The sequence below is a fragment of the Buteo buteo genome, chromosome 1 (genome assembly GCF_964188355.1).
Source record: "Buteo buteo chromosome 1, bButBut1.hap1.1, whole genome shotgun sequence".
NCBI classification, from domain to species: domain Eukaryota; kingdom Metazoa; phylum Chordata; class Aves; order Accipitriformes; family Accipitridae; genus Buteo; species Buteo buteo.
Window position 1 is genome coordinate 67,874,484 of NC_134171.1, and position 27,879 is coordinate 67,902,362.

The 27,879-nt window shown below is 35.4% G+C and overlaps 1 protein-coding gene across 2 annotated transcripts in view; it reads left to right on the top strand.

The window, feature by feature from the left end:
- Window positions 1-27,879, top strand: part of LRBA (LPS responsive beige-like anchor protein) — a 434,876-nt gene that overhangs the window by 101,682 nt on the left and 305,315 nt on the right. For both annotated transcript variants that reach the window (XM_075034981.1, XM_075034972.1), the window contains 4 exons: window positions 8,892-9,025; window positions 17,943-18,021; window positions 18,286-18,419; window positions 20,764-20,825. In XM_075034981.1, coding sequence (XP_074891082.1) covers window positions 8,892-9,025; window positions 17,943-18,021; window positions 18,286-18,419; window positions 20,764-20,825 — 409 coding nt within the window. The remainder of the gene's footprint in view (window positions 1-8,891; window positions 9,026-17,942; window positions 18,022-18,285; window positions 18,420-20,763; window positions 20,826-27,879) is intronic.

The following is a 27,879-nucleotide window of genomic DNA, read 5'->3' on the forward strand; positions in this document are numbered from 1 at the left end:
GAAAGGAGTGCAGCTCTGGCAGGGGTGTGGATGCAGCTGTCACAGCATGCCTGCTCAACTCAGGTTGCCATATCACTAGTGGGGGAAGAGGTGGTGGTGGTTGCCTGGCTGGATTAGACACAGATGGTGTACGCTAGCATTTGGCCCCCCTGCTCTTGTCTCAAAGTAAATACAGTGTTCTGCTTGCGATGCTAAACAGGAGGACTTGTTTTGGGAGCAGTAGGAGGATGGAGGCAGAGGGGGAAAATTGGTAGAAGAGGGACACTGAATTAGAACTTGTCACGCCTCTCCCTGCTGCTGCCCAAGTGCTTTTAGCACTTCCTTATTGCTCTGCAAGTGAGCAGTCGATGTGGAATAGCATAATGTTTTAGTCTGTGACTAATGTTTTTCCTCAGGAAATTCTTATTGTTCATTGCTGAGTGGTAGAGATTTGAACCACAAAATAACGTTTGTCTGGAGAACCGGTACAGAAGTGCATGTGGCATTTAGGAATTATTTTTTAGCTATTGCTAAAACTGAAGGTTTGTGCTGCCTGTGCAAATCTGATTTGAATTGGTGTAAAGCAGGTTAACTAGCCAGGAAGTAATTGGGCACCTGCAGTCCTGATATCTGACATAGGCAGATTATACCTACAAAACCTTATCAGAGGAAACAGTGAGATTTAATTTGATAACATGTACACTAATGAAACACCGGGCATTGGCAGCAGCCCTTCAGTCATTTGCAGTTCTGTGTTTTTTTCTCTGTATAGTTGCAGTGTGTCTTGTAAAGCAAGTCACTGAAAAGTTGAACTACTTGCTATTTTGCCCTTTTACTTTTCCAGTGCTGTACTGTCCCAGCTGGACTCCGTTCTCCTTTTCCCAACTCTGAATTGCCAGCCATTTATAACCACAACTCTCAACATACTCTCACTTAACCATGAGACATAATTACGGTATCAGATACTGAAAGGAAGCTAGTCTGATGAAGCAATATACACAGAGGAGTGAAAGGGCTGCATGTACTGCAGCAGTAGACCACACCATGCTTGTGAATGGAAGAGCAGAGGGCAAGGGGTTTTGTAGGGCTTTATGTAGCTATCTGCACTGCTTCAGAGTAATAATTTGCGGGTATTAGTTTCCTGTGACTTTTCATGTTTAGTGGGTGGGGCTAAATATGTCAGGAAAAGGTCATGAGCTAGTATAAAATATTTTGTCCTTCAGCAATTGTATGTGACCTTGGCATGTCAGCAGCTCTGTGTTTCTAGGTGGCTTAATTTTTCATTTCCTTGCTTTTGTGGGTATGTCAGGTAGACACTGTACTTAATGGTGAACTAGTCAATTATCATCAGGTAGTGCCATGCACAATCTTGCATCTATGGTAAATATGTTGATCTATGATAAGGCATGTTGCTAACTAGCTAATAAATCAGAATAACTGTATATATGAACATTTATAGTTCAAATTTATATCTTATATTAATTTATATTTAAAATTATATAGACAAGAAAGTGTCATGACCACTTGAAGGTGACTGTATCTTTATATAGTACAACTCTGCTTAAAATACAAGTTTATGCTCTGAAATGACACCTAGTGACAACAGTGGGAAGGAATTGTACCAGCAAAAGAAAAACCTGTATACAAGAAACTATAATAGAGTTGGAAATAGTAGCTCTTACCTCTGGGGTAGACAAAAATATTAAGGTATATTGGGAAAGTTTGGAAAAACAGGCTTTGGGATGCTCTCTTATTTTCTGTGTCTGTTTTGCAGTTAATATATTGTTTGGGGGCAAACACAAGTTCTGTGAGTTAACTTTTTTTTTTTTTCTTTTTAAAAGACACTTTGTTAAAAGTTGTTCCCATGTAGCAGTTTACCAGTGGGGTATCTCTGGGAATTTCAAAGCATCTCTCTGATCCTGCATTTATCTCAGGAATGCTGTGTCAGAAATCAAAACTCTCCTCATATCTTAAGGATTATCAACTTCCCAGCCATAGCTGGAGAGTATACAGTAACAGCTATGTGAGTGAAACCTTACTGAAAGGCTGCCAGGTTGCAAGCCTTTGCAAACAGCTAGGTGTGTGTGTTCATTCCCATGCCAAAAATCTTCCCCTTATCTTATGTGAAGATACAATCTTGTGATTAGTGGGTGCCAGGGGTTTATCATGATAAAGTTCAGGACTTGCATTGGCTTTTTCCCAAGATCTGTAGGGACATGAATTAATGTTCCAATTTCAGTGTGTCCTAAACCAGCAGTTTTCTTATTTAGTAGTAAACTTGTAGAAAAAGAGGGGGGGCTAATGCAAGCAAATTTAAATAAAACAGAAATAAAAATAACCAAAGCTTAGGATAAAAAAAGAGATGACATTTTTCTTCAGTTAGTCTAATAAAACCCATAACCTATCACTTGCCATTTTTACTGTGCAATTTTAAATAAAACGTTGGTCTCTCCTGGCTTCTACTGCTCTTTGTGGAAACACTCAATAATCATGTCATAGGAAGCTGATGCTGAGGGTTCAGAGGAATATAGGCTCTTAAATCATGGTCATGTACCATAGAGCTTAAATATGCAGCTATGCTGTAACTTACAGAACAGATATGTTAATAAGCTTGTTTATCTTTTTGGAACATCATCTATAAGCTGCTTAGTTTGGCTCAGCCTGTTTACGCATTTGTCAGTCAGTGGCGTGCATATGCCTTTGTAATGGTTGGTTGTGGTATTTTGGTTAAATTTAATCAAAGTCCTTTTTTTATATTTTAGACTTCATTGCTTTGGCCCTCAGATGTAAAAAGAATAAACTTGTTGACAAGATTAAGTCTACCAGGTACAGGTAAAGACAGAATATGAGAATGGTGGATCTGTAGATCAAGGCACATATGCTGTGATGAGAAGCTCAGCTCTTTTGGCACACCAACAATTTGTATTATGCAGGGGCTGAAGAGGCAAACCATTTGAAGTCTTCTCCCTGCCAAGCTGATTTTAAAGTTCTCTTACAAAATTGATTGTATTCTTTCTATCATCTCTTCCCCCCCTGCCCCGATCTCTCATGGCTTTGAGAGTCTTTCATTCTTCTTTTCTCCTTGGGTATTTCAACTGGGACATAAGAGAATGGGTATTATCTACAGACAGCAGAGCCCATAGAATGACTCTGACATGGCAGGCTGCTTTCCTGGCTCTCAAAGTAGAGGTAAAAATAAGTCTCTGATCCTCTTTATTGGTCTTTTGCTCATTGCATAGGAGCCCTGCAGTGGGCATCGTTCTGGTACCCTGGAACAAGACTAACTTCTTTTGGTTTTGAATTAAAACCATTATCCCATAGGGAAACAGACAAACTGTCACCTGTGTGGCTGTTCAATGCTAAAAAATGGAATGCTAAGAATTAAATCTGCATAAATTCCTGTATGTCAAGAGGAATTAGAGCTCATGTAAGTATTTTTAAATTATAGTGAGGTAATCAGTTTGGCCTGGCCCATGTTGTATTAGGAATATTTGACTCGCACCCAAGGAAAATTTGTAACTTGAAATATATTTAAAATTAATTGCAGACTTGCCAACTTAAAAAAATAATTAGGAAAATGTACTCAAAATTTAGGAGATATTTATAGATATTTTATATCTTCGTATTGAAACAGAGGAATCAGTGATCTGAAACCAAGAAAGCTTTCAATAAGTATATCCTTATAGAATTTGGCAGAATAGATCATTATTATGTAAGCCTTTGTCTGTGATGGAAGTCAGTGTTCAGCTCAGTGGTGTGTGCTCATTCAGCAGTGAATAATTGTCTGCAACACGAAGGCTTCTTACACTTCAGCATAATTGGGACTAATAACACTGACCTTCTGGCTAAGATGTATTTATGGTGGCTAGTTCTCACTATGCCTGATGTATGTTTATCAGTTCATGTGCTGTAAATTCCTACTTTAAACCTTAAATATTTGATTTTAAAGTAAAAAAAGGCAAACATCTACAGTCATGTAAATGAGGCAACTAAACTATGATTTTTACCACAGTGCTTGAGGTCTGCTTAAATTACACCTTAAGAACAATTTTTGTGCAATTTTTCTAGTTTATTTTATTTCTTCTGTATCTGAATATGGTGATAAAGGATGTTATATACAAAGGTAACCCCAAAGCATAGCGTTAATTGAAATCGTGTGATAATGGGAAAGTTAAGGAGTAAAATGTATTGACGGTTTCCTTCCATATGACACATTTCTACCCATGTGTGAGGTTACTTAATGTATGTTGTTATTCTGATGAAATTAATGCATGATTACAGATGTTTTTAAAAATATGTTATTTTTTAGATCTGAGGAAATATACTATAAGGCCACTTACTGATGAATATTTTATTCGCATGTGTAGCTATATTTAACTTTTTAAGAAATGCTTATCAATTTAGCTACTAAAAAGGACTTACTTGTGTACTTTTTAAAAGCAAGTGCCCTATTACTTGAGGGAAGTTGGAAACACATTAAATTTTAAGACACTTCTCTGACAAATTTACCTGATTTAATAATGTGCTAAATACTCCATGTTTTCCACATAGTTTATTTATTACAATATTTAATCTTGATTTTCAACTGTCTCATGTATTCTTTCTGCCAGTTGTATTCATTTTACTTCTATTAACATTTGAATAATCTTTTGAAAGAAGAACACAAATGAACATTGATGGTTAATGGCAAATATTTCTGTTTGAACACAGTTGCATTTCCACCTAAATATTCAAAGAAAATACCATATTACTACACAAATAAGGGAAAATGTAGGAATTTCAGAATGTAAATAAAGAAACATGACCAATGTTTATGCTTCAAATATCTTAATTTGCTTTCGAGTATGTGGCAAATATGAATCTGTAAGTGACTGCCAAGCTGTACTTTCATACCTTGAAGAAGTCCTGGAAATGGAAGCTCTTAAAACAAATCTTGCAACTGTAACATTGGTCGGTTGCACTGTTGAAAGGGAAGACATACATAGTAGCAAACATTACATTGCAAATAATTCAGCAATGCATAGCTATAAAGCAATTATGTTAAGATACTTCGATGTTTTGGTTTGTTGTTCTTGAGCTATTTTAAGGATTTTTTTGAATCAGAAGGTCATGGCAACTGACCAGAGGACAGAGGCAAAGTACATTCTGGGTTTGGTGTTTCATTACATTGCATTTCTGGACAATATCCAGCACTTCTTTTGTGTGTGTGCTTCAGATTGACACAGCTGTCAGGAGAAGGGACCTTTTTTCCTCACCAGCAATACTGTTTCTTTTTTTATTTTGACTGGAAAAGTTGCAATAATTTCAGTTGACTGTTGAAGATCACTATCTAAAATAAATTCTGCTCGGGACTAGTCTGAGACTAGAATAGCGAGTTGTTCAAAGCCAAAGTTTTCTTCCAAGGTTCAGATTTTTTAATGTGAAGCAGCAATTTCTCCAGCCCCTGTACTGTTGCCTTTTTTCTTGCTGAATACTTATGGAGCACAGCAGAAGTCTTTGACTGTGGTGCATCACGAACACTCTGAATCCTTAAGCAAGCTTGTAACAGAGGGGACCAAGATCTAACATGACCTTTAAATATAGGAATTATCGTATAATTTATGAAGTAGTTGTTGGTTTTTTTTGTTTTTTTTTTTTTAGCTAAAAGCTAAAACTTTTTTTTCAGTGGGATATTTTAAACAACCTAAATTTCTCAGAAAACTTTGTGAGTGTCAGTGTCTCTTGCTTAAAGCATGTGGTGACTGTGTCTGGAATATACACGGGCACACCCATGTGTACTGTTTATAAGGCCGCATACGTTCTTCTATATTTTGAAGTCTGAAACCTGTACTTATTAATTTTTATTGCTTGAATCAAAGCAAAAGGAATGATGTTGAGTAATTAAAAAAAAAAAAAGCCTGCTAACAGCTGTACTTTGCAGCTGTGTATTAGTGCCACACTCCTGGTGCTAGTAATCAGATTACTTTCCTTGAAGTGAATGCCATTGCTAGATACTGAAAATTATAATGGAAGTGTTAGAATATAATTCCTTTTTTATATACTGCATGGAAAGTAAGTTACTGAAGATGAGAGAAGCAGCTGTACTTGTATTCCCAAACTTCTACAGATTTGGAGGTGAGGAGGTATACAAAAGATCTTAAAAGGCAGAAGAGACCATTGTGGTCATTTACTGCTGTCTGTTGCAGCCCAGAAAAAAAAAATTCTAATTCTTTTGCTCGAATGCACCTCTCCTTGGGTAGCTATGGAGAGTCTGGCAACTTGCTGAAACTACTCCCTCAGTGCAGCTACACTTAAGCACACTGAAGGTCAGTAGAAGTTTACAGGAAGGAATGATAATATATAGTGTTGTGTCAGAAACAGCACAGAAAATGTAAGACTGTTGTAGCTGGGATTTCTTTTGTCTCCACTCATTGTCAGCTGCAGATGAGCAGTGTTAAGGTAATAGCTCCATCTGCACACAGGCTTCCTTGCTCCCATGAAGTTCCAGAACTCTTACTTGTCCTGTGAGGAGCTTCTTGTAGTAGTGCTAAAATTGTTCTAAAATTCCTTCTTGATCCTTCCAGCATGTTCATTTCTCTATTTTCATCTGAAAGAATGCAGTTCTAATTTTTAAAATTAGTGGAAGTTCAACCATTTATGTGTAATTTTTTTTAAGGTGTGGGTCTGGCTTGCCCTTTAAAATACCACCTGTTCCATAGTTCCGGGGGCTCTTAAGTAGAATCAAACAGTAGGATCAGTAGCATTCAGAGGACACAGCCATTCTGATTTGATGTTTTGAGACAATTCTGATTGACTTTAAGCCCTGGAAGCAGAAAATTTCTCTAAAGGATTTGGTTTTATCCTCAAGGTAATTTGGTGTTTTCCAATTTAAAATTACTTACATGAATAATATGTTTTGAACAGACAGTACCTATATGTGCACAATTGCCATCTACATGTGCACCAAAATCTGTCACTAAATATTCTTCCATATCACCTTGCATCCGAAATAATTGTGTGTGTTAGTTAGCAGCAAATGGATAATTGTTTCTGTAACTTAGTGGGTGTGCAAAGAAATATTTCCACCTCGTGCACTGAGATCTCATAGAATCCACAGGAATAGACATGTATTTGTAATATGTCTGTATGATTTGGGTTTAGTATTATTGATCAGTATTTCTTGAATTGGATACCTATACAGTAAAAGAACTTAAAATCTGTAAAGGAACACACCTGGACTTCAGTGCTGGGTCATGAAAGTTGGAGAAATGTCCAGAAGTTTACTACGTGTGCGTGCATCTTGTACTCAGTGAACTTGTATTAATTATCCAGTCCCTTCCAGGTATTTGAATGTGTGTTATAGAACAGTAGTAACAGTTTCCATGCAGTGAATGTCACAGAATATTGAGTGAGAGATCCCCTTCTTATACCTGGGTGATGCAAAATTAGTTGGTAATGTGGCTAAAATTTAGAAGACAGTCTAAATATATGAATGGGTTTTCTAGTGCATTGTTCATGTTTCAAGGAAACTGACATGAACATATGAGCAAAATTCATGGTTTAGACACAATCTTGACTTGGGGCTCAGGTGTTGTTGCTTCTATTTTTTTAGTGTATAGTTAACATTAGCAGTCACCCTTATAATGATATGACATGTACTGCTTCCAAGTATGGTGCCTGCCTACTCCTGCCATTAAGGAGAGTTGATTTAATCAGTAATGTGTTCTAGCTTCTGTGACATCCTTTGGACTGAAGAAGGGGGTCAAATACAGTCCTTTTTTTCCCATTCTAGCAAAAACTATTTCAGAAATATTTGACGGAACTTCTTTGGTTGTTATTATCACACCAGAATTTGGGTCAAGTTTCTAAGTTACTTTATGTAGAAAATGAATATTTTAAAGCTATTAAGGGAATACTTCCAGTGTGTAGTTATAGTACTGTCAACAAAAGATGTGATTAAATAAATTGAATGTTGAAGACTTTCGGCTTACGGTTAACACCAGGTAATTAAAAGTAAGCGCTGCTGTGGGAGTGCATTATATATCAGCTGTACTCTTTACCTCATTAGCTGGGTTTTTGCATGTTTATGGAGCTAACTTGCAATTAAAAATGCCTTTAACGTATGCTTAACAAGGCCTTTTAGGTATTTGGAATAAAGTACTACAATTTAATTGAAATTGGTATAGCATAAATAGATGTCTTAGTAACATGTGATATAAATCTCCATGCCTAACTTGTCACTTTGCATCTTTTCCTCTTGTGTAATCTTTAATGCTGACTATAAGGCGTGATGTTTAACTTGTATACAAGATGGAGATTCTCTCTTCAACTCCAAAGAATGTTTTGATTTGTTATATAAGTAAAACTTGATTGACAAGATATACTCAAATTCATGCCTTAACCATATTTTTAAGATGTGTGAATGTTAGTATGTGCATATGGGTATCTGTTAGGATGTTTTTAGCTATAGTATATCTTTCTTCAATTAGTCTTTTGTTCTGCATTAGAATACCAGAAGTAGTATACCGTCAAGGCAACACTGAGTGTTGATAATTTATCTTAATGTTTTCATTTTGAATGCTGTGATACCTGTTGTAAATGGTTGCCTGAAGTTTAAAACCAAATCTTAGTGAAACTAAGGTGAAAAGTAAAACCTACTTGCAGGTCACTTATCTTGCTGATCTTCTAACTGTGTGCTTGTTTGTCATGGAATTTGTGGAAGTGGATGATATATTAAAGTGTACCGTAAAAACTAAACAAGGACGAAGTGTCCTTTTGGTTAGGGTAGATTGCCAGAGATGATGGAAAAAGAAAACAGGAAAGGAACGGTACTTTTGCAGGACATAGAAGTGTATATGCTAGATGGGTAAACAAGGATCATGATGTGTGAACCTTCATACAATGTTATTTACTAACTTTTTGTCTTCATCTAGGAGTGTTGTTGTACCACCAAAGAAATCAACCGTTTCCACTTCTACAGCTGCTATGGGTATTCCTGCAAATGCTGTCAGTGTGGTTTCTTCTTTAGATTCAGCCCAAGCCCCGGATTTGTCAGGAGAATCTCCTGGTGAGTAAGGGTAGATTAAACAACTTGAATCCCAACCCTTCCTCTGTTGCTTCTCCCTCCCTCGCTATTCACTCTGAATACAAATGAACAAGTTTTTGTTACGTGTTTTTTGTTACGTGTTATATGAAAGTGAGATGCTTTTCAATAGTTATCCGTATCTCAAAACTCTGTAAGTGAGAACAATTGTTTTTCAGACACTAAGTCACTAGTTGCCTTCTGTTGTAACACTGGTTAGTGTGTATATATATATTATGTGTCTATATATGAGTCTTTCTTATACTAAGAATATTGATACTTATGGCTGGTTGTGTTTTCTTAGGGGAAAGTGTGCCAATAATCTGGGAAGATGGTGTTTTACACTTTATTTATCTTTTTTTTTCTTTTTTTTTCCTAAACTACTGGAGTGTATGTGGTGTAACATGTCCTAAATTATCAAGTCAAACAAAAGGACGTTTGAGACCTTTGTATCCTCCATACTACTTTGTCTATATCTTTGTCATGTCCCCTCACATAGCAGCTTGCAGGCCTGCATTCGGTATCTGTGCCTCTAACAAAGACCAGTAGCAGGTACTTTACAGGAAAATAGACATGACTCTAGGTTAAACTGGACCAATTGTCAGTGATATTGTATGGGTTCAAGAATATAAGAATTAATCTTTTTTGATATTTGCTGAGTTTATCCCCCAGATAATTTTATTATTCCTAGTTTTGATGCTGTAGCTACACAAATGTAAAAAATAGCCTGTTTATAAATAAAAAAATAAATACAAAAGTAGTGCTGTATTTAAAAAAAAAAAAAAAAAGCTTTCCTAAATTTTTGGGGGGTTCCCCTTTTGCCTTCATCTAGCAGAACGAATGCAAATGTCTGAGCAGTATTTGTCATAATTTCAAGATTTGTCACAATTTTTGTAAAGCAGGCATGCTATATTAACTTGTATTTAGTATAAATATGGTATATTCTAAAGACTACTTTTTGTTACAGATTTTTTGTTATGTAAAATACAAGCTTATTTATAAATTGTAGGGTATTTGTCCAAGGATATATCTGTTAGTGCTAAGTAGGACTGAAAATTATATACAAGTGTTTCCAATAGCTTTAGCCTGAGGTCACATTCAGTGTTGATGCTGAACTAATTGCTTTAGACAGTTTTTTCAGTGGGGACAAAATTGAGTAGGTTGTTTATAAGCAAGTGGTCCTTTGAACCCTTAGTCTCTCTGGTCGTTCTGTATGAGATAAATGATGTTTAACCTTATATGCTGTGTCAAAGGCATGCTTTTCTACTTAGCCATGTTTAAGTCACAAGGCTGCGTAGGATTTCATAATTGTTTGTGCCCATGAAGTTTAACATCAAGACTTAGAACTGATTTGCATCTTAATCAAGGAAATCTCAATCTATGCCTGACTGTTGGTGTTTCTTTTCAATGTTTGAGTTTCTTGCTTCCTGTTTTTATGAACTTACATGCAAATCGCAAAGGCTGAGGAAAAAAACAAAAAAGTAATCCATTGTCATGTCCTCTAGTACTCGTGTCTGGAAGGTATATGTGGCCATCTTCAACTGCCCATTGCATTTAATGGGAAAATCAAAAAGGTTATGTTCCAACCACGATAAAGGAAAGGCTATTGAAATCTAGTATGTTCTTATTCTTTGCAGAAGGGAGAATCCATTTTGTCACTGAAATTGCAGGAGGTAGCATTCTACTAGTCCAGGAATAATGTTTAGACTAGGAAAATTATCTGTCTTTTAAAATGTCACAGTTCTTTGGGGAAGATTGGCTCTGAGCAGCAAATGTGTTTTAAAAATAATAAAACCTTACCTGCACTGAAATTGTTTAAAGTAATTGCTAATTTGTTAATTTCTTATTGGTTTACCCAGGTTAGATGTGGGCTTAATTATTTCAATTTCTGAAGTCAGTATTCGCTTGCTTTTAATAGGAACAAAACAGAGAAACATTGATTTTCAGATTTAGTCAATCTTTTAAGAAAGTATAGAAGAAAAAATAAGTGCTTCTGTGCCTGTAGAATGTGTAAGAAATCCAGACAATAAACAATACTGATGTAGTTTGTAACTGTGTGACTTCCAGCATGTCTGGGAGTTTTGGCAAAAATTGGACATGTAATCTGAACTGATATGCATAAAAAGAAACTAATCAGGATTAAAAATAGTAGACATGTTTAGACTGGCAGCCTAATTAATTAAAAGTAAAAGTGAAGGGATGAATGAAATCATGCCTTAAACAGATTAAAATGTGAGACTGTTTCTTTTTTCCCTAGTAAAATAATGGCATGGAAACAAAAATTTTGCAGAGTTGGCGTGGTTTACACTTATGTTGCTCATGTAAATTGCACACATTTAAGCTTGAAATAAAGTTCTGTATAAGACGTTTAACTTTTGCATTTGAGGTACAAGTAGCAATAAGCGAGCTTCCTGTAAAACCAAACTATATATAATTTTCCTGAGTTCAAATCACATGTTCTTTCACTAATTTTTGTTTTCATGCAGCAGAGAATCAATACGTTGTTCTCATTTTTTCAGCTAACATTCATTGTAAGTCTGTTTACTTTTGTAATTAAGAAAAAAAAAATTAAATTGGTTTGGGGGCTTTTTCATATTTTATATGAAGGGTATTTATTAAACATTATTGCCACATTTAAAAATACATTTCAGCTGTTTTTTATAAAGTCAAAGAATTTTTTAAAGTGAATTTTGTATGCATTTGTTTGATGTGTTTTAAAACTGATTAAGCTAACAGAACCTTAATATAATTATGTATAGTGCTTTACTGTGGAAACTTGAGTTGATTTACTCCAAAACAGAGATGAATGGGAGATACAGACATTGAAATGGGATTAACCAGCAAGTGATAGGGTTTTAGTTGTAATGTGTACATAAGCTTAATTTGGGAACTATATAGTATGTGAGTATCCGCCACCTGTAGATGTGATGTCAAAATTTCTTGGTCAAGGTAGGATCTGTGTTGAAATATTAGTCAGTCTATGTGGTTCCTGATGCCTCCGTTGCCATTTGTGAGTGCTCAGAACTCATCAGTCTCCTTCCCAATATTTTTTCCTGAAGTTTGCATCCAGGTCTGTAGCTCAAGGTCTGTGAGTATCTCAGATATTTGACCCCTAAGATTGTCCTAAGCTCATATCAAGTGGATGTGACATGTCCTGGCCTACCAAATACAAAGTGTTGACAAGTTGGAAAGATAACCATCTAAGCTCACTCTGTTCCTCTGATACTTTGAAAGAGGGTGAAAACATGTTTGGCCTCAGACAGCCTGGCCTTTTAGCAGAAGTTTCTTCATCTTTACTCATTCAAGCGGCAGAGTATTTCACAGCACAAAAAGCCTTTCCTGAATACAAATGTGCCCCTTGTGGTCTAAACTTGCCCGTCAGTATGTTGCTGATGGCTGATATTTGGGTTGTTGGTCTGCTTGAATTGCTTCTCCAATTGTTGAAAGATCTTGAAAATGAATGGAGAAAATAAAGCCTCTTTGTGGCCCATGTAGGGCCAATCATTTGTCTCTTATGGAGGGCGGTATTGAGCAAAGAGCATATTTACTAGTAATAATCTAAGGAGGAAGAATTTACTTGAGTTGTTTCTTACTTGGATTGGATGATAGGCTGAATATGAGATTTGATGCAGAGATTTTACACATGCTGTGTCCAGGAAGGGCTATTGGAAAGGCAGGACTAATGTTTGGATAGGCAGGACTTGGCGGAGTTGTCTGAGCTATTGTGAACATGCTAGTGGGATGCTTGTATTTTTGTTTGTCACTTAGTTTTCCTTTTAAATGTTTCAATTACAGTTGTAATGTTCTGAAGTAGTGTGAACTTTTTTGAACTGTTTTGCAGTTAGCACTCCCACTGTTTTCTTTGATGCTCTGAGTTTCTTTGTTTATGTACTTGAAGGATTTCATATGCGTTTTATTAGTGCTTCACTCTAAAGAGTGTAATTTTGAGGCTTTCACTATTCAATTTACAAACGGTTGTTCAAATACAGTGTTTATGAAGAGGGAGTAGGAAGAGTCTGTAGGAAGCAGGAGTGAATTGCATCATGTCCTTACTGACACTCTGAGTGAAGAAAAACGCTAAGTTCCACTCAATTTCTGTTGCCTGCCTCCTCCCCGTCTTACTTGGTTCTTTGAGTTTCATTTGTTTTGCCTCTGAGCCACACAGAGTTGCCAGCAGGATTTCTGCTTCTCCTGAGCAGAGACATGGGCTGTTCCCCAAAGTGTGAAGTCATAAACAAGGCCACATCAAAGGCTGAGGTGAAAAAGGAGGTGGATGCTTGGAAGAAACCTGGGAATTAGCAGTAACAAGAGATTAAAAAAGAGTTGTAACTCCTGAATTCTAATCCTACATATAGGAAAATGTAAATTTTCTCCCACAGTTGGCTTGTTTTGCAAAGAAGAATGGTATTCATTGATTTTTATACATAGGTGAAAATAACCTTGAAGTCTTGCAATAAAATAAGTTAGTGGGAGACAAGCTAAAGTAAGAAAAATGAATGTGAAGTAAGTTACCATAAGTGCAGAGGTGGTTCAAGAAATTCACTGGATTATAGTAACTTTTCAGAGAATTCCAACTTTACAGTGACAGTAGTTGAAGGCTATTTACCAAATCAGAATGACACTTTGAAAAATCTCAAATGCTAATGATATGCAATGGAAATGGTTTAATAATGTTTCAGTATAAAAACTGTTTTAAAGCAACTTCTCTTTAGAGAGTGCCCCATTGTTTCATGAAATCTGTTTTGGTTTAACCTGTAGATGTGTTTATGTAACAAATCCCTTACATTAGCTTGTAAAACCTTTCATTGTAGTCTTGCATTGTACACTTTCAGCCCCAGTAGTGTGGTTTTGAATGAGCTCATTATTTTACTATATATTCCTTTCATAAAGGGCATCGGTGTATTTATGTATGGTAGTCTGTTGTACAAAATTAAGAGGTAGGCTATTTAATTTGACTCTCTGGGTTTTTTTTTTACCTTATCTCCATCCTCCCAGAGTAAAGTATATCATGCACTGCTTGTGTATTGCCAAGTGTACTTTGTAAGTGTATATGCAAAAGCATAAGGATCTTGCACAAGGAGTTTCTTTAACAATATTTTATTGCTAGAGACATTATTTGTTTAGACCCTTGGGGACCTTGAATAAGCAATAAGGTTTCACTGTAAGGGTGCTAGACAGATGATCTATTTGCATTTTCTTTTATGTTCTTGCAAATGTCTGTAAAACTGTCAGTTTGAAGGAGCCAGTTTATCAGTGAAAGGATAAGGAAGAGATAAGTCAGTTTAGTTCCACATGTTTGAAGTAGCTACTGCACTTACCCACATGTGTGTTATGGATGAAAATATGCTACTTAAGTATTTTCATTTTTTTACTAAAGGCAGAAAAAATAGTAGAATAAAAAGCCACTTCTGAGTTAAAGTCAAAAAAGTACTTCCAGAAACCAAAATTTGAATGCAAAAATCACTGTTCTTAACCCTATCTAAAAAAACCCTGAAATTCTCAGCTGTGATAAAACTGAGATTCACCCCTTTTAGTGAAATATAAATGAGTTTGGAATGTGGATTTAGGTGATAAGCATGAAGAAATTCAGGCCATAAATATCCTTACATAATCTTCAAAAAGAATATCAGTTTATATAGGTGCCTGCCTTATGCTGTTGTCAAATTCAAATTATCAGTGCTTTTCCTGATATGTCTATATTTAAAAGTGAATTTTAACTTAAAACTTAATAGAGTTTTACATTTATACCTGATCTGTTATGCACAATTTGTTTTGATTTCTACAAGAAAAAAAATTATGTCCTATCTGTGTTGTCAGCGATTTCCTTTATCTCCCATTCTAACCATTTTTACCAGTGCCATTGTGTGTAAAAACAGAAAACCAAACAATAAGACCAACCCATCCCACAAAATGAAACAAGCAACAAAACCCTCAAGTTACCCCGGATTGAGTCTGTCTCTTTATTAGCCTCGTGGTGGCTATTACAGCATTTCATTGTCCTTGCAGACATTTCCCTTGAATTTTTTTCTAATTTTTTCCTTCAGTTATTTTGCTTGTGGCCTAAATATTGCATTGAATTATTTTCATCTCATTTAATTGTAAAACTCATGCTACTGTGCTGCACTGTTAAGGTCTTATTTTTTACTGATGAAGTTGTCCTTGATTTTGCTATGCATTTAATGTGTCGGGATTTTATCTGTTTATACTTTTGACTTTCTAACATACCCAATAATTAGTGGATTACCGGTCACAGATTTTGTGTGTAGTAAAAAGCATGCAAACATTTATATAACAAGGCATTCTGCATGTGCAATCTGCATATTGAGAAGACTTTCTTATTTTGAAGGCTTTGGATGCCGTTTCAGTTTCTGTTGAACTACCCAGATCAGTGTGCTGATTTCCCCTTATGGATGGTGTATGAGCTTAAGTCCATTACTGGGCCTGGGGACTTAAGAATATTTTCAAGTCAGATGGACTTGTTTAATGAGAATAGGAATGTTGGGCTTTAGGGAGAAAGCTGGGAATTCTAGTGAAATTATTTAAATATAATGGTTATCATGAAAATGAAATAATTGCTTTAAAGTCTTAATCCAGTAGGCAACATATTGCACATACTTAAGTATGAATGTATGTGTGTAAGAAAAAAAAAAAAGAATGACTGTAGCTATTAAGTATCTCACAAATAACTGGAGTCTTTGGAACCACTGAATCATGTGGCTTGTTGGCTTCTGTGGGCTTTGTTTTGTTTTTATGTACAGGAGGCTCTAATCTAATTTTTGGCACATCATTTGACTGCTTTTCCTTTGGTGGAAATATACCTTTTGGTGGTTTGACTATGTAAAACTAGATCTTAAAGAAATGGAATTATATCTATGAAAATACTTACAGAATCTTGCCATTGCCATTGAAATTTTCAGAAATATATCTTTGGTTTGCCTTTATTAGATATATTATTTAGGAACCAATGCCCGGAAGATTTGGATTCCGCCTTGCTTTCAGCTAACACTTTGTTCCTCACTTTCTTGTCATTCATTTTGTATGGCCAACTCAAAATTTCTTTCTGACTCCGTCATCCTGTACAAAAGTCAAAATAAGAGCTTCATGCTGAATTTATGAAAAGCATAAGCGAATCACATTCACAAAGATATCTTCTACCTATGAAGAAAGAAAAAGAAATCAGAGCAAAACTTTTCACCATTTTGATGTATTAGTTTAATTTATTAGTTTCTGTGCTGCCTTTGAAGCAAGATTAGAGAAAAACATCTTCCCCAGATAGGAAAAAAACCCCAACAAACAAACCACCAAACAAAACAAAAAACTGCACAAAGTATCAACACTTCTTGGGGAAACCTCTGTATCCCAGTGTTTTGGAGCAGAAGTTTGAAATTTGACAGGAGAAATAAACTTGGTATCTCAGAGACCTGTCTTTGCCATCTTTTTACAAACCTATTCCACTTCAGTCAAGTAGAAAGAGTTTGAAAAGTTGCAGTTGACACGTTTTGGTAGACACTTTCAAGATTTTAGCAGCTTATTTCCAGACAGGTTGCATTTAACTGAGCTCACTCCAGTGTAGATGGGATGACCAGGAATTTTTCTATAGTTAACAGTTCTGAGAAGGGTCATGTCTTGCTAAGGTAGATGTGAGAACTGAAGTGATTAAACTGTTTTCTTGCATGCTTTTTTACTTTTTTTTTTCTTCCCCCTTTTTCCAGCAGCATAAGAATCTGAAACTGGCGAGGTGAGAGGAAAGAGAATAGGACAGGGTCTAAGGTTGGAAAGAGATAGGATTGCAGATGGACTAGAAGCAGTCATGCTCCTGGGAAATGCACAGAAATCTGTCTGCTAAGATTCATTCCTCTCTATAGTTTGGAATGCAATGCAAGATTTGTGAGTCACCATTCCTATCCTGGCAGCAAATATCTGTGAAATCTCTGGCTGTCTTGCTTACCCCCTCTTCATCATTGCTAGTACCGATCCATACTGCAGCATGGAGGTTGTATTTCTCTCTATATACTGAACAGCAGAATTTAGTATTTACAGATTCCTACTCTGCTGATGAGAGCCATGTAGTGTCAATTTGACATAACACAATTGCATTTTTTTTTTTAAAGTGTAGGATGCATAAATGACCCAGTCTTCCCTATCAACCTTTGAATAATTGATGTGGCAAAGTTAATAACTCATAAATGAGGTTATACCACTGCCATCATGCTAATGATGCTGGCAGTGCAATGGAGAATTTTATCATAGCTGTCTTTGTCAGAGTCCTAGAGTTGCAAAAATTTAAGTCAGGCTGTTGAAAATACCCACTCATTTTGTATTCTGCTTCATTTTGACACAAATATGTTTTAAATTTAGACAAAAAATTAAGGTTTTCTGTGTAAGTCATTTGAAATTGGAGGATCACTTCCAGTAACCAAAAGAGATTTAAATGCTTTAAAATGTTACCATTTGGCTATATATTAGTATATATTAATACACTACAGGAGTATTAAGGGTGTAAGACATTATTTGTATTCACTGCTTAAGGTTGTAAGTGTTCTTAAATTAGTTCAAAGAGAATCATGGCATACAAGGCCAGAAGGGATCACTGCAGTCTAGTCTGACTTCCTTCACAAAGCAAACTGCACGGCTTCCTTGTATTACTTTCTATTTGTGCTAAAGCAAAATTTAAAAAGCTTACCATGGCATACCTGGTAAATACGAATATAAGTAAATAGGAGTCTTATGGCAAAAAAAAGTTTGAGTAACAAAGAGGTGAAAGGGTTTACTTAGTCCTCACACACACTTGAAAACCATGGTTTCTCAGAGTTTGAACTTGAGGGTTTAGTTTCTGGTCCAGTTGTCTAACCTCTAGCATGTTTCCTTATATAATTCATTTATTTATTACTTTCTCTTGTAGGAAGGGGATCATCTAATTCAAGATTGCCATCTGTCCCTACAGTTTCTTCAGTGCCTGAGGATTCTGCTTCAAATATGAGGTAACTTCTTCAATTGGACATCTGAACAGCTGTGCTGCAGCTCACAGCTTTGATATTACAGTTGGTATTCTGATTCCACATCACTTAAGAATGCAGTTTTGCTGATGTTCAATACCTAATGAAGGTTTGGCAAAATATGTGTCAGATTATTGATTCCTTCTTATATATCTATATCACTTAAACATTGCCAAAAACTATACTCCTTTCTATAAAGTTTCAGCAACTTCCTTCTTTTTTTGTTAATTACATGTATCTCTCTACTAGTATTACAGACAGGCTTGAACATGCTTTGGAAAAAGCTGCCCCACTTCTGAGAGAGATTTTTGTGGATTTTGCTCCCTTTCTTTCTCGGACTCTTTTGGGCAGCCATGGGCAGGAGTTGCTGATAGAAGGTACAAGTAAGTTTCCATTTAAAAAAAAGGGTTATTTTAGTGTGTGCTTTGTTTTACCTTGGAGACTCAAAATTTCTATATTTTTTTCTGCTGGCTCTGCATTAGAAGCTTTCTTCCTGCCTTCGCACACAGTGCTGTCCACTGGATTTCACTGCCTCCTGTTCCTTCTGTCTTTAGTCCTCTGAGGTCATTGTCATTGCCTCCTCATCTTTGCCATCTCTGCTACCTCTTTGCCTCCATCTCATCTCATAGTTTCCTATATCTTGTTATGTGGGGCCAACTGCTGTTGTCTCTTCGTTAGTTTTCCAACTCTTACAGGGAATTGTCCCATAGAGGCTGGTGTATGAAATGTGTTTTGTGAGCCTTAAAAAGAAAACTTGGTGTCAGGGTCAACACTTCAATACAAAGTAAAGTATAGAGTATAGTATAGAAAGTTAAGTACAAAGACCTTGCATTTTTACTGTGATATTGTAACAGAAGGCTTCTTGGGAACTATATGCAGAGCACGTTATGGTGTATCTCTCTTGCATGTGAATCTGCTTCTGTCTTTTGGTTTCTAATTGGAAGGCAGTCATACAGGTAAAAGGAATACATTGTCAGTATTGAGAAGAATTCTCTGCTTCTTCTGAGAAGATGAAGATTCAGGTGCACAACAACAATCATGGCTCTTCCTGGTGTTGGCTTAAAATGGTTGAGCTTGAGATGATTGAGTTTTCTTTCTACTGGTGGGTTTCTCTCTGCTTAAAAATGAGGCTCAGTTCTGTAATGCTGACATTAATGTCCTCAATTTAAAAAAAATCATGTTTATTGGAACACTGTGAATTTAGTAGTGAACACCAGTTTTTCAATTTTCTCATAATTTAGTTAGATCATATAAATGGCTTTGTCCACTGATTTTTAGAGTGAAAATTGCAGTTTTTGTCCAGTAAAAGCAGTGAATTGAATTAGGGCCTGAGCTTGTTGCAGCTTCTAGTAATGAGCACTCCTATGTTAGAAGCTCATGGTTGCTTAACTTGAGCTGATCACTTGGACTTGAGCTGTATTTGCACTAATAGGTCTAATTGCTTCCTGGGGAATTAAAGTTCTTTTTTTAAAACATTTTTGAAACTACTTGTTTTGTGGATTAGGACAGGCATCCTGTATATAGTGCTGAATATGATTAACATTGTCAGAAACACAAATAGAGTATCAAACAGTGATAAGTGTTTTACTGAAGACTGCTGATACCAAAATTGAGGCTTCATTAAACTTCACTGAAATTATTTAGTTTTTTAGTTTAGGAATTTAGCTTGCCTACCTTTTGGGGTAGGAAGAAGTGGCAGGGAGAAGTGTATGAATTGTCTTCTGTAACACTGAAAAAGATGGGATCCTACTTTTGATTATACGTGTGGGCATTGCTTTAGCTGATAAACATTTTCAGTAGAAGCTGCCTTATGAACAACTTATTTCATTCATTTAGTAAGAATAACAGGAAAGATATTTTTCTCAAAGCTTTATTTGCCAGGGAAGTAAATATCCTATTTAGTTACATTTTTCTTCTTGTCTGAAGATAAAGAAAAGATAATCTGGTTTCAAAGTATTTTGACTGTAGTATACATTATATACACAGAGATGAGTATTTCATAGATTGGATGACCAAAAAAAGCAGGAAAATTATTGGGAATGTATGAACTGTCTAGACAAAAATAAACATATTAAACCAATTTTGGGGCCTAAAAACCAGTTATGGACAAACCCAAACCAAAATGCGAATACAAATAATAATAATAGTCAAATTAGTTTATAAACAGTTGAGAATATATAATAGGTTACTGCTTGCACTTCTGCTAGGGTTTAGTGTGGGGTTAAGGGTCAAAGTACTAATAAGAGTGTTTGGGATGTCTGCTGCCATGAAACAAAATGGAAACTTGATTGATAGCTGGGGGCTGAAAGGAGAACGCGCAATGGAGAAAGCAAAGGTCATAAAGCCATTTCCCTTCTCTGCATATATAATGACCCAATCCTTCAAGAAATAGCAAAATGTAGATACAGTGGATTAATATAACATATGTTAACCGCACTTCTGATTGTTTTGACATACAAACATTTATGAAACTGTGAATAATGGTAGTAATGTATTACTATTAGCTGCATCTTTAGATGCGAGGCATGGAATTTATGATCTCCCTCTCACAAACATACTTTTATTTTGTGCTGATAAAGTACAAAATTGAACTGGAATTAGTATGAGAATTTCAGCTTTCTTTTGATTGCCAAAATGCTTCTAATCTATTGCACTTCAAAATAGTTTGTGTTAACAGCTGATGCCATATAAGTATGCATTTATGTATACTGTTTTTTCCTTTTGTAGGTCTTGTGTGCATGAAATCTAGCAGTTCAGTTGTGGAGCTGGTGATGCTTCTTTGCTCTCAGGTGAGGTTTAAGTAACAATGTTGTCTGAAATTGCTGTCTTTGAGCACAAAGGAGATTACAGCTAAATTTTACTTTAAATTTAAAGTTATGTGTAATAGGTAAAAAGATTATGCGCAAGGCATTTTGATTAAAAAAAAAAAATCATAGTATTTGTGTCTATTCAGTTGGACAGAGAAGATACTAAGGGTTTTATGTTACCTTACTATTGAGCATTTACATAACCTTGATGGTGGTGTGCCTAAGTAATTCTATGCTGTCATTTTTGTAAGTTAAAATAGGATCAATAAAATATTAAAGGTTATAGAAACAGATTGATTTCTGCATCTTGGCATGCTGAATCCTCTGGGATGAATAGAATTTTTCCTTTTGTGTAGAGGTTATGAAATGAGTGATAAATACTTTTAAAACCCTGTCATTCTTAATTGATTTGACAAGTACTAAGAATTTGAAAAAAATTTAAGAAAGCAACCCTGGTTGTCAGCAGTTTGGGGCATTCTACATTTCTAAAGGCAAAGTTTTAGATATTTAAGAACCTGAGAATTGCCTGTTCCTGTGGTTAGAAAAGAGTCAGAGCCTAAGAAACTTTTTGAAAATTGTATATGCTGTATTAATTGGATTTTCATTTGGGGTTTCTTGCTTTCTTTTTTATAATTAAATGGAAGACTTTTTATTGAGCCTTTCTTTTGGTGCCTTAAAAATGATACCTTTCTGGTAGTAAATTCCCCTACTTAAAACTTTAAAATAGCCTTTTTTAATGGGAATGGTATTGGTCTAGAGGTCAAGGGTTCTGACCCATTTCAAAACCTTTGACCTTCATTTACAACCCTTATGGTTTGCTTGCCTGACGAATAAGGATAATGCAAAATTAATGTTTCTTCACATCGATTTATTCGTTTTAGTGCCTATATTGCCAAATTTATTTAGAGTGTGCTGATAGACATTTCATGAATACAAATGAAAGAATCATAGAAGGTGTGAAAGATCGATAGTCTGCGTTGTCAATAAAGTGCAATAAGAACAATTACTTCTGGAGATTACACCTAATAGATTTTACAATGAACTAGTGAAGAGTAGTTATGTTTTCTAGTGAGCTTATTATTAATGAATGTATCTAGAACTTTGCTCATCTAGTTTTCCGTCTTCCTCAGGAAATATAATATATTTTTACCCTGAAAGGAATTTAATATTCCTTATGGAACTTTTGGAATTCAGAGATGGTTATTTTGCATATGGCAATACTGGAAGTGGACATTGTTCATGACTTCTAGAATAAGAATTTGCTGCTGATTTAAATTAGAAAAGAATCCTTGCTACCAAGAAATCCATATACAATTTTTACTGTATATTTGTTAATGTGTTAGAATAGAACTAATCTGAGTATTAAATATGTGCCTGGCATCTTAGTATTACCATTTAAAAAATTAGTGTTTGGTATCCATGCTGCTTGTATCAATAATTAGTGGTTGACCTTTTCTTCTTTTTTGGTAGGGTAATCTAATCCTTTTTAAAATCATGTTGTGCTCTGTACTGTATGTCACTTGTTTGGTTTTGGGAAGTGGAAAGCATAAGGAATAAATGACGTGCTCTAATGCATCTATTTGTCATATGTGTCACAATGCCACTTAATGCTAATCTAATCAAATTGAGGATATCGTGATTGCTTAGCAGTGCTAGTTGCAGAGACTGAGGCTGTTCTTTGTGAAATAGTAGAAATAAACCAATAAAGTCACAAAGACCTCAAAGTCTTTTTAAAGTTACATAGCAGCTGTAATTTTTGGCAGAATATGAAAAATGATGTGAGAAATGAATCTAAAATTAGCTCCAGATGTATACAGATTGTTCTGGGGTGATAATTACATTTTTCACTTTGAATTTTCCTAATTCAAAGAGGTCAGCGTGGCAATCACAGAAGTGATTTATTTTGTTAAGAAGTGAACTGTCTTTTGCTACATGAAAGCTTGAGAGATATGAAATTGAATTTCAAGCCGACATTTTACAGATACTGGGAGGAGATGGGGTTGAGCTTGATTGATTTTTTTTTTCTTTTTTTTTTTTTCTTTTTTTTTCTTTGGCCCAAGATAGGGTGGGAAGTGAAGTGATATCCTTTTGCTAAAATTTTAATTAATTTTTAAGAGGAGATGGAGAGGATGAAGTGCCAAAGATCAAAAGATCAGGTCAAAAACTAGTTTTTAATCACATAAATAATGTGGCATAGTTACAAAGTAAGTATCTGCAAATTTGATTTAAAACTTCACAAATTTGTCAGCCATCATTTTATGAAATTGAAAGATTGCTCTGATTAATATCTTTGGTGTTTTTTATGCCAACCTCTTTCTGAAAATTTGTTTTAGACATTGTATATGTGATATATGCACTTGTTTTTCCGAAATATCTGAAATTTTTCTGATGTTTATTTAGACTTGTGGCTGGAATATGTTTTTGCTTTCTCAGAAGTGCAGAATGGAATAATAATATCTCACAAGTAATTTTTTCATAAAATTGTGATAATAAAGCTCTTTCCCAGTGATTTAAAAAAAAGTAATTTAAAAAAAAATTAAAAGATACCATTCTGTGAGACTATTTGTGACACCCAGTTAATTTCTTCTCTTGTTTAAAGTTCATATATTTAGGCATATGGAAAAAGACCATTGCTTTTGTGTTTTAGTTTTGTGTTTATATGTTGATATATTGTTTCATGTTTAACACAAAGTAACAAGAGAAACAGGTGGTTTGAGATACAGACAAAAGGCTTTTTCTAAGACAAACACAGTTGTGTTTTTTGATAGACATGCTACATTTTGAGACGTGTCTCTGTATACTTACATTTATATAAATCTATCAAAACATAAAGAAATCCTTCATTTAATATTACTGTGAAGTGTTCCTGCTTATTTGACATTAATATCATTTTTGAAAGAATCGACGTTGCATTCAAGGCCACTTTATAAAAGCGTTGTGTTGCTCATCCTAATTCAGTCTGACACACATTCCAATAACACTACCTCCCTTCTAGGGTTTAAAACTAAATTTATGGCTGAGCATTGTGAAGTGCATCATTTAAAAATGGTTTCAACCCAAAACATCTAATAAATAAATAATGTGTATGGCTACTCAGTAGCAGACTTTCCAGACTAGAAATCATTCCATCGGATACTCAACAGTCCACTATCGGAGAGGGCTGTCAGATAAATCTTATAGTAGCTGCATTCATGTCCTGTAAATCACATGTTATTGTCTGAGCCTTCTGCCAGGTCATCTATTCTTTTCCCATTTATCAGAAATGCATACAGTACAGTGAACCTAGAAGCACCATCTAGTCTGGCCTGGCATCCTGTCAGGGTAATTAAACCAGCCAAAAGAGAGAAGTCCTGTGTCTGTTATCCCTTTTAAATGAGTGACATCAGGATGTTGAAGGTGCTTGTATGCTATTCTGAGGCAAGGCTCCTGCATGGGGAAACTGGGATATCACCCCCGAATAAAGAATTTTCGTCTAAAAGGACTCTCACTCTATGCCTAAAATGCAAAGAAGCATGTACGAATTGAGTGCATGTTTATCCATAAAGCAAATATGCTACTGTTCTTTCTTCCATTTGTCAGATGTTTTCTTGAAATATGTGACTAGGTAAGAAAAACTATGATCTTCCTTACTCTCAAGATATCAAAAACACTTACCCGTTGCTCACATACATTTGTCCTATTATTTTAGCTCCAAGGTGAAAAGGTACAAAAATAGGTGAAATAGGCTCCATAATTTTCCTTGATGCCTTTGAATTTACAGAATTTGCAGCACTTGAAAAATGCTTCTTTCTGTAGTAAATCAACTGAATTGTCACTGGAATATGTGAAGAGAACTAATTAGGTGGTTCTTGTCAGATCCATCGTTGACTTAAGAGCTTTTTTCTACTGAATCTAAATTTTCTAGACCATAAAATAAACTTACATTAACTGACTCAAATACTGTTCAGCTCTGCTTGTATAATTTTCTAAAATTGGTGGAATGCCACCCAACCTTTTTAAAAGTTTGCAATGAAAACTTAATCAATACTGCAGCAACTTCTATGACTCCTCCACCACCACTACCCACACATACACCCTGCTTGCTGGTTCAAGGTATAAAAGCTTCTTGGTCCTCCTTCCTCTGCTCCCTGTTGTTTCAAAGGGGTTAAGGGCACATTCTTGATAGCTGATGGCATATATAAAACCAAGACCAACGTTTTAATACATTTAATCTCTAGGTATTTTATCTTCTAGAAATATTAATATGATATATTGCAATATAACTACATAGCTGTAGCTATTAGATTTATATTGGACCTTGATAAAGTATATCTTTCATGGAGAGATGGAAGAGGGAAGCATAAACTCTGATACTCCAGATTTTTTTAGTGTGCAGTGATAGCATCTGCTCATAGGCCCAATGAAATATTATTACAGTTGAATATGTCATGCGCTGTGCTGTTAGTTTTTGGAGTTACATTTTGGAGAGAAAACATGATCCAAGGCACTGCATGTGCATCTTAGGTATACAGCAGAGGCTGATTAGTAATATTAAAGCAGAAAAGATTACACTGTGAAAGGTGGTCTTACTGCCTGTATAGGCAAACTTATAGGTCTTCAGCTCTTTTTTTTTTTTTTTTGTCTAACTCAACTTACCAAACCAATTATCACTGGTTAAATGCTGAAATGTTTGCAAAAGGTTTTTCTTGAGCATGATCTTTCTTGCATATGCTACTAAATCACTTTGCTAACAGATTCTGTTGCTTGTAAAGAAGTCAATATTCATCTTTTGCATGGGCAGTATCTTAGTTGCATCATACCTCTTAACTGATAAGGAATCTTAATTATTTAAACAATATCAACATGTGCCATGCAGTTGTGCACCCGTACAAACAATGCGATAGTGTATTTCCCCTAAGGAAAAGCAATAGGATAGTAGTTAAGATTTTGATTTTTTTCAGCAGATTTTTTGTACACAGACACCCCCCCTCCTCCACCCCAGTACTTAAATGTTTGTAAAAATGCAATAGGATCTTCAGGCTTTCCTGGGTATCCTGTGCTCAGAAAAAAGCTTTGTATCAACAATCCAAATTCATTACCTCAGGAGTGGATTTCTGCAGCGTATTCTAAAATGTGGTAAGCCTTTGAATTACTTGGAAATTTTAGTTGATGTAGAAGATTGCTGGTTTTCAGTGTTTGTTACTTGCAGAGAGAATACATTATACTGATGCTCTGTGATCTGCAATGGTTTCTAATTTACTTTTAAGTGCAATTTGATGTGATGGATAACTATAGTGATCGCTATGATGTTTTAATTGAATTTGGTATAGGTTATCTAAAGAGCTATGTCACTGTGATACCATGGCAGCTGAACTGAAAAGAAGCACCAAAACTCTAACAATATCCTGGTTTAGATGTGAAGAGAATAAATGCTGTTTGAATACTTATTACATGCCCCAAGTGTTACATGATGACATTTTAATCAAGTTAATATTTTTCCATCTAATCACTTTGTGTTCTAACAGCTGAAAATAAGTTTGAAGAGGTTCTAATAATCCTTTAGATCTGTGATCTAAAATATGTGTATGTTTTGGTACAGAGGGTAGATTTTGTAGGGATTTCATAAGCTGCTAAATGAATTTCTGTCAATTTTAATGCATGTTCTAATTTCCTTTTAAAAGCCATTTAGAAGATATCAGGAATTGAAATTTTTTCTTTTTATGCAGTGTGAACTTCTGCCAATAGGATCTTTGTTTTCACCAAAGATGAATGTAGCTGTATTTGAGTAAGAAAACCCACTTCAGTAATAGATTGCTTTCATGATAGATGGTTAGAAACATAACTTTATTAGGCAAATGAAAATGATTTAGATCTTAACAAATAAAAATAGAAAAAAGGGCTTCCCAAAGTCTAAATTGTGAAGTTCAGGGAAAGATGTTGCATGAATCGTGCCCATAGGTGTTTGCTTTGTATTGCTACCTTTCTTTGCAGTGTTATAAAGTTTTCAATGCTTCTAGTTTAGTATGAAAGCACTGTATTGAGATGCACAGACATATACTTCACCTGCAGGTGTGGCAGAGACTTCATAGTGTACTTTTTTTGCATACGCTCTTTTGAACAATTTGAAGATTGGAAGAATATCTGCTAGCCTAGCTTTCTGTAGAGATGAGGTGGCTGTGGAAGGAAGTAAAAGTATCCAAGATCATCTTACTCTGCTGTGGATTATTTAGATTCTGAAGCTGTCTCAGGTCTGCTTCATACCAAGTGGAGCTAGACACATTAATAAAACTGTGTAAATCTTAACATTTGAAAACATGGGATTGCCAAGCATTCTATTAATTGTTATGCAGGCAGTAGCAGGAACATTCCTAGTGCAGTTTTGTAACAAATATTGCACGACCCTTGTAACCGGTATACAAAATGGAATCTTATTCTTCTTTAAGATGCTATTGGATGGAAAGTAGTTGGGAGATGTCTATTGAGCTTTATGTACAGTACTACTTCAGGATATTTTCAGTGAAGTGATTTTGCATTACAAACTATTTCCTCTTCAAAAACTCTTGTTATTCTTCCACCCCCGGCAATGTATATTTTCATCTACAATGACTTAGTTTTGCAGGATGGAAACTGTGGTCAAAGCTAGAGAGGGGGAAAGGTAGATCCCACAGTAGCTAGAGGCCATGCTATCAAAGTGCTCTCCTGGGATAGAAGGGGCTTAAGTTTCAATTAATGTTTCAGGTAATAGTTATTATTATCTTACTATTAGTTATTATTATTATTGCTATTATTAAGTAGAATAATCTGTCAGAGGAGGAAATGTCAACATATCCTCCCAAAGTAGCTAGTAGTCCAGAAGCTTAAGGGCATTTACCAGGCATGTGGAAGAGTCCAGTTTTGAAAGAAATTAAGTTCTCTCAACCTGTAAAAGCAACATTGTGATTCATCTGTGTTGTCTTCAATTGCAGTTTCCTTCTTTGGTTGTGATATATGAAGACATCAGTTCTTTTCTGTAAGATCTTGGGGATAAAGTTTAGGGCTTCTGCAGTCTCCTGCGTTG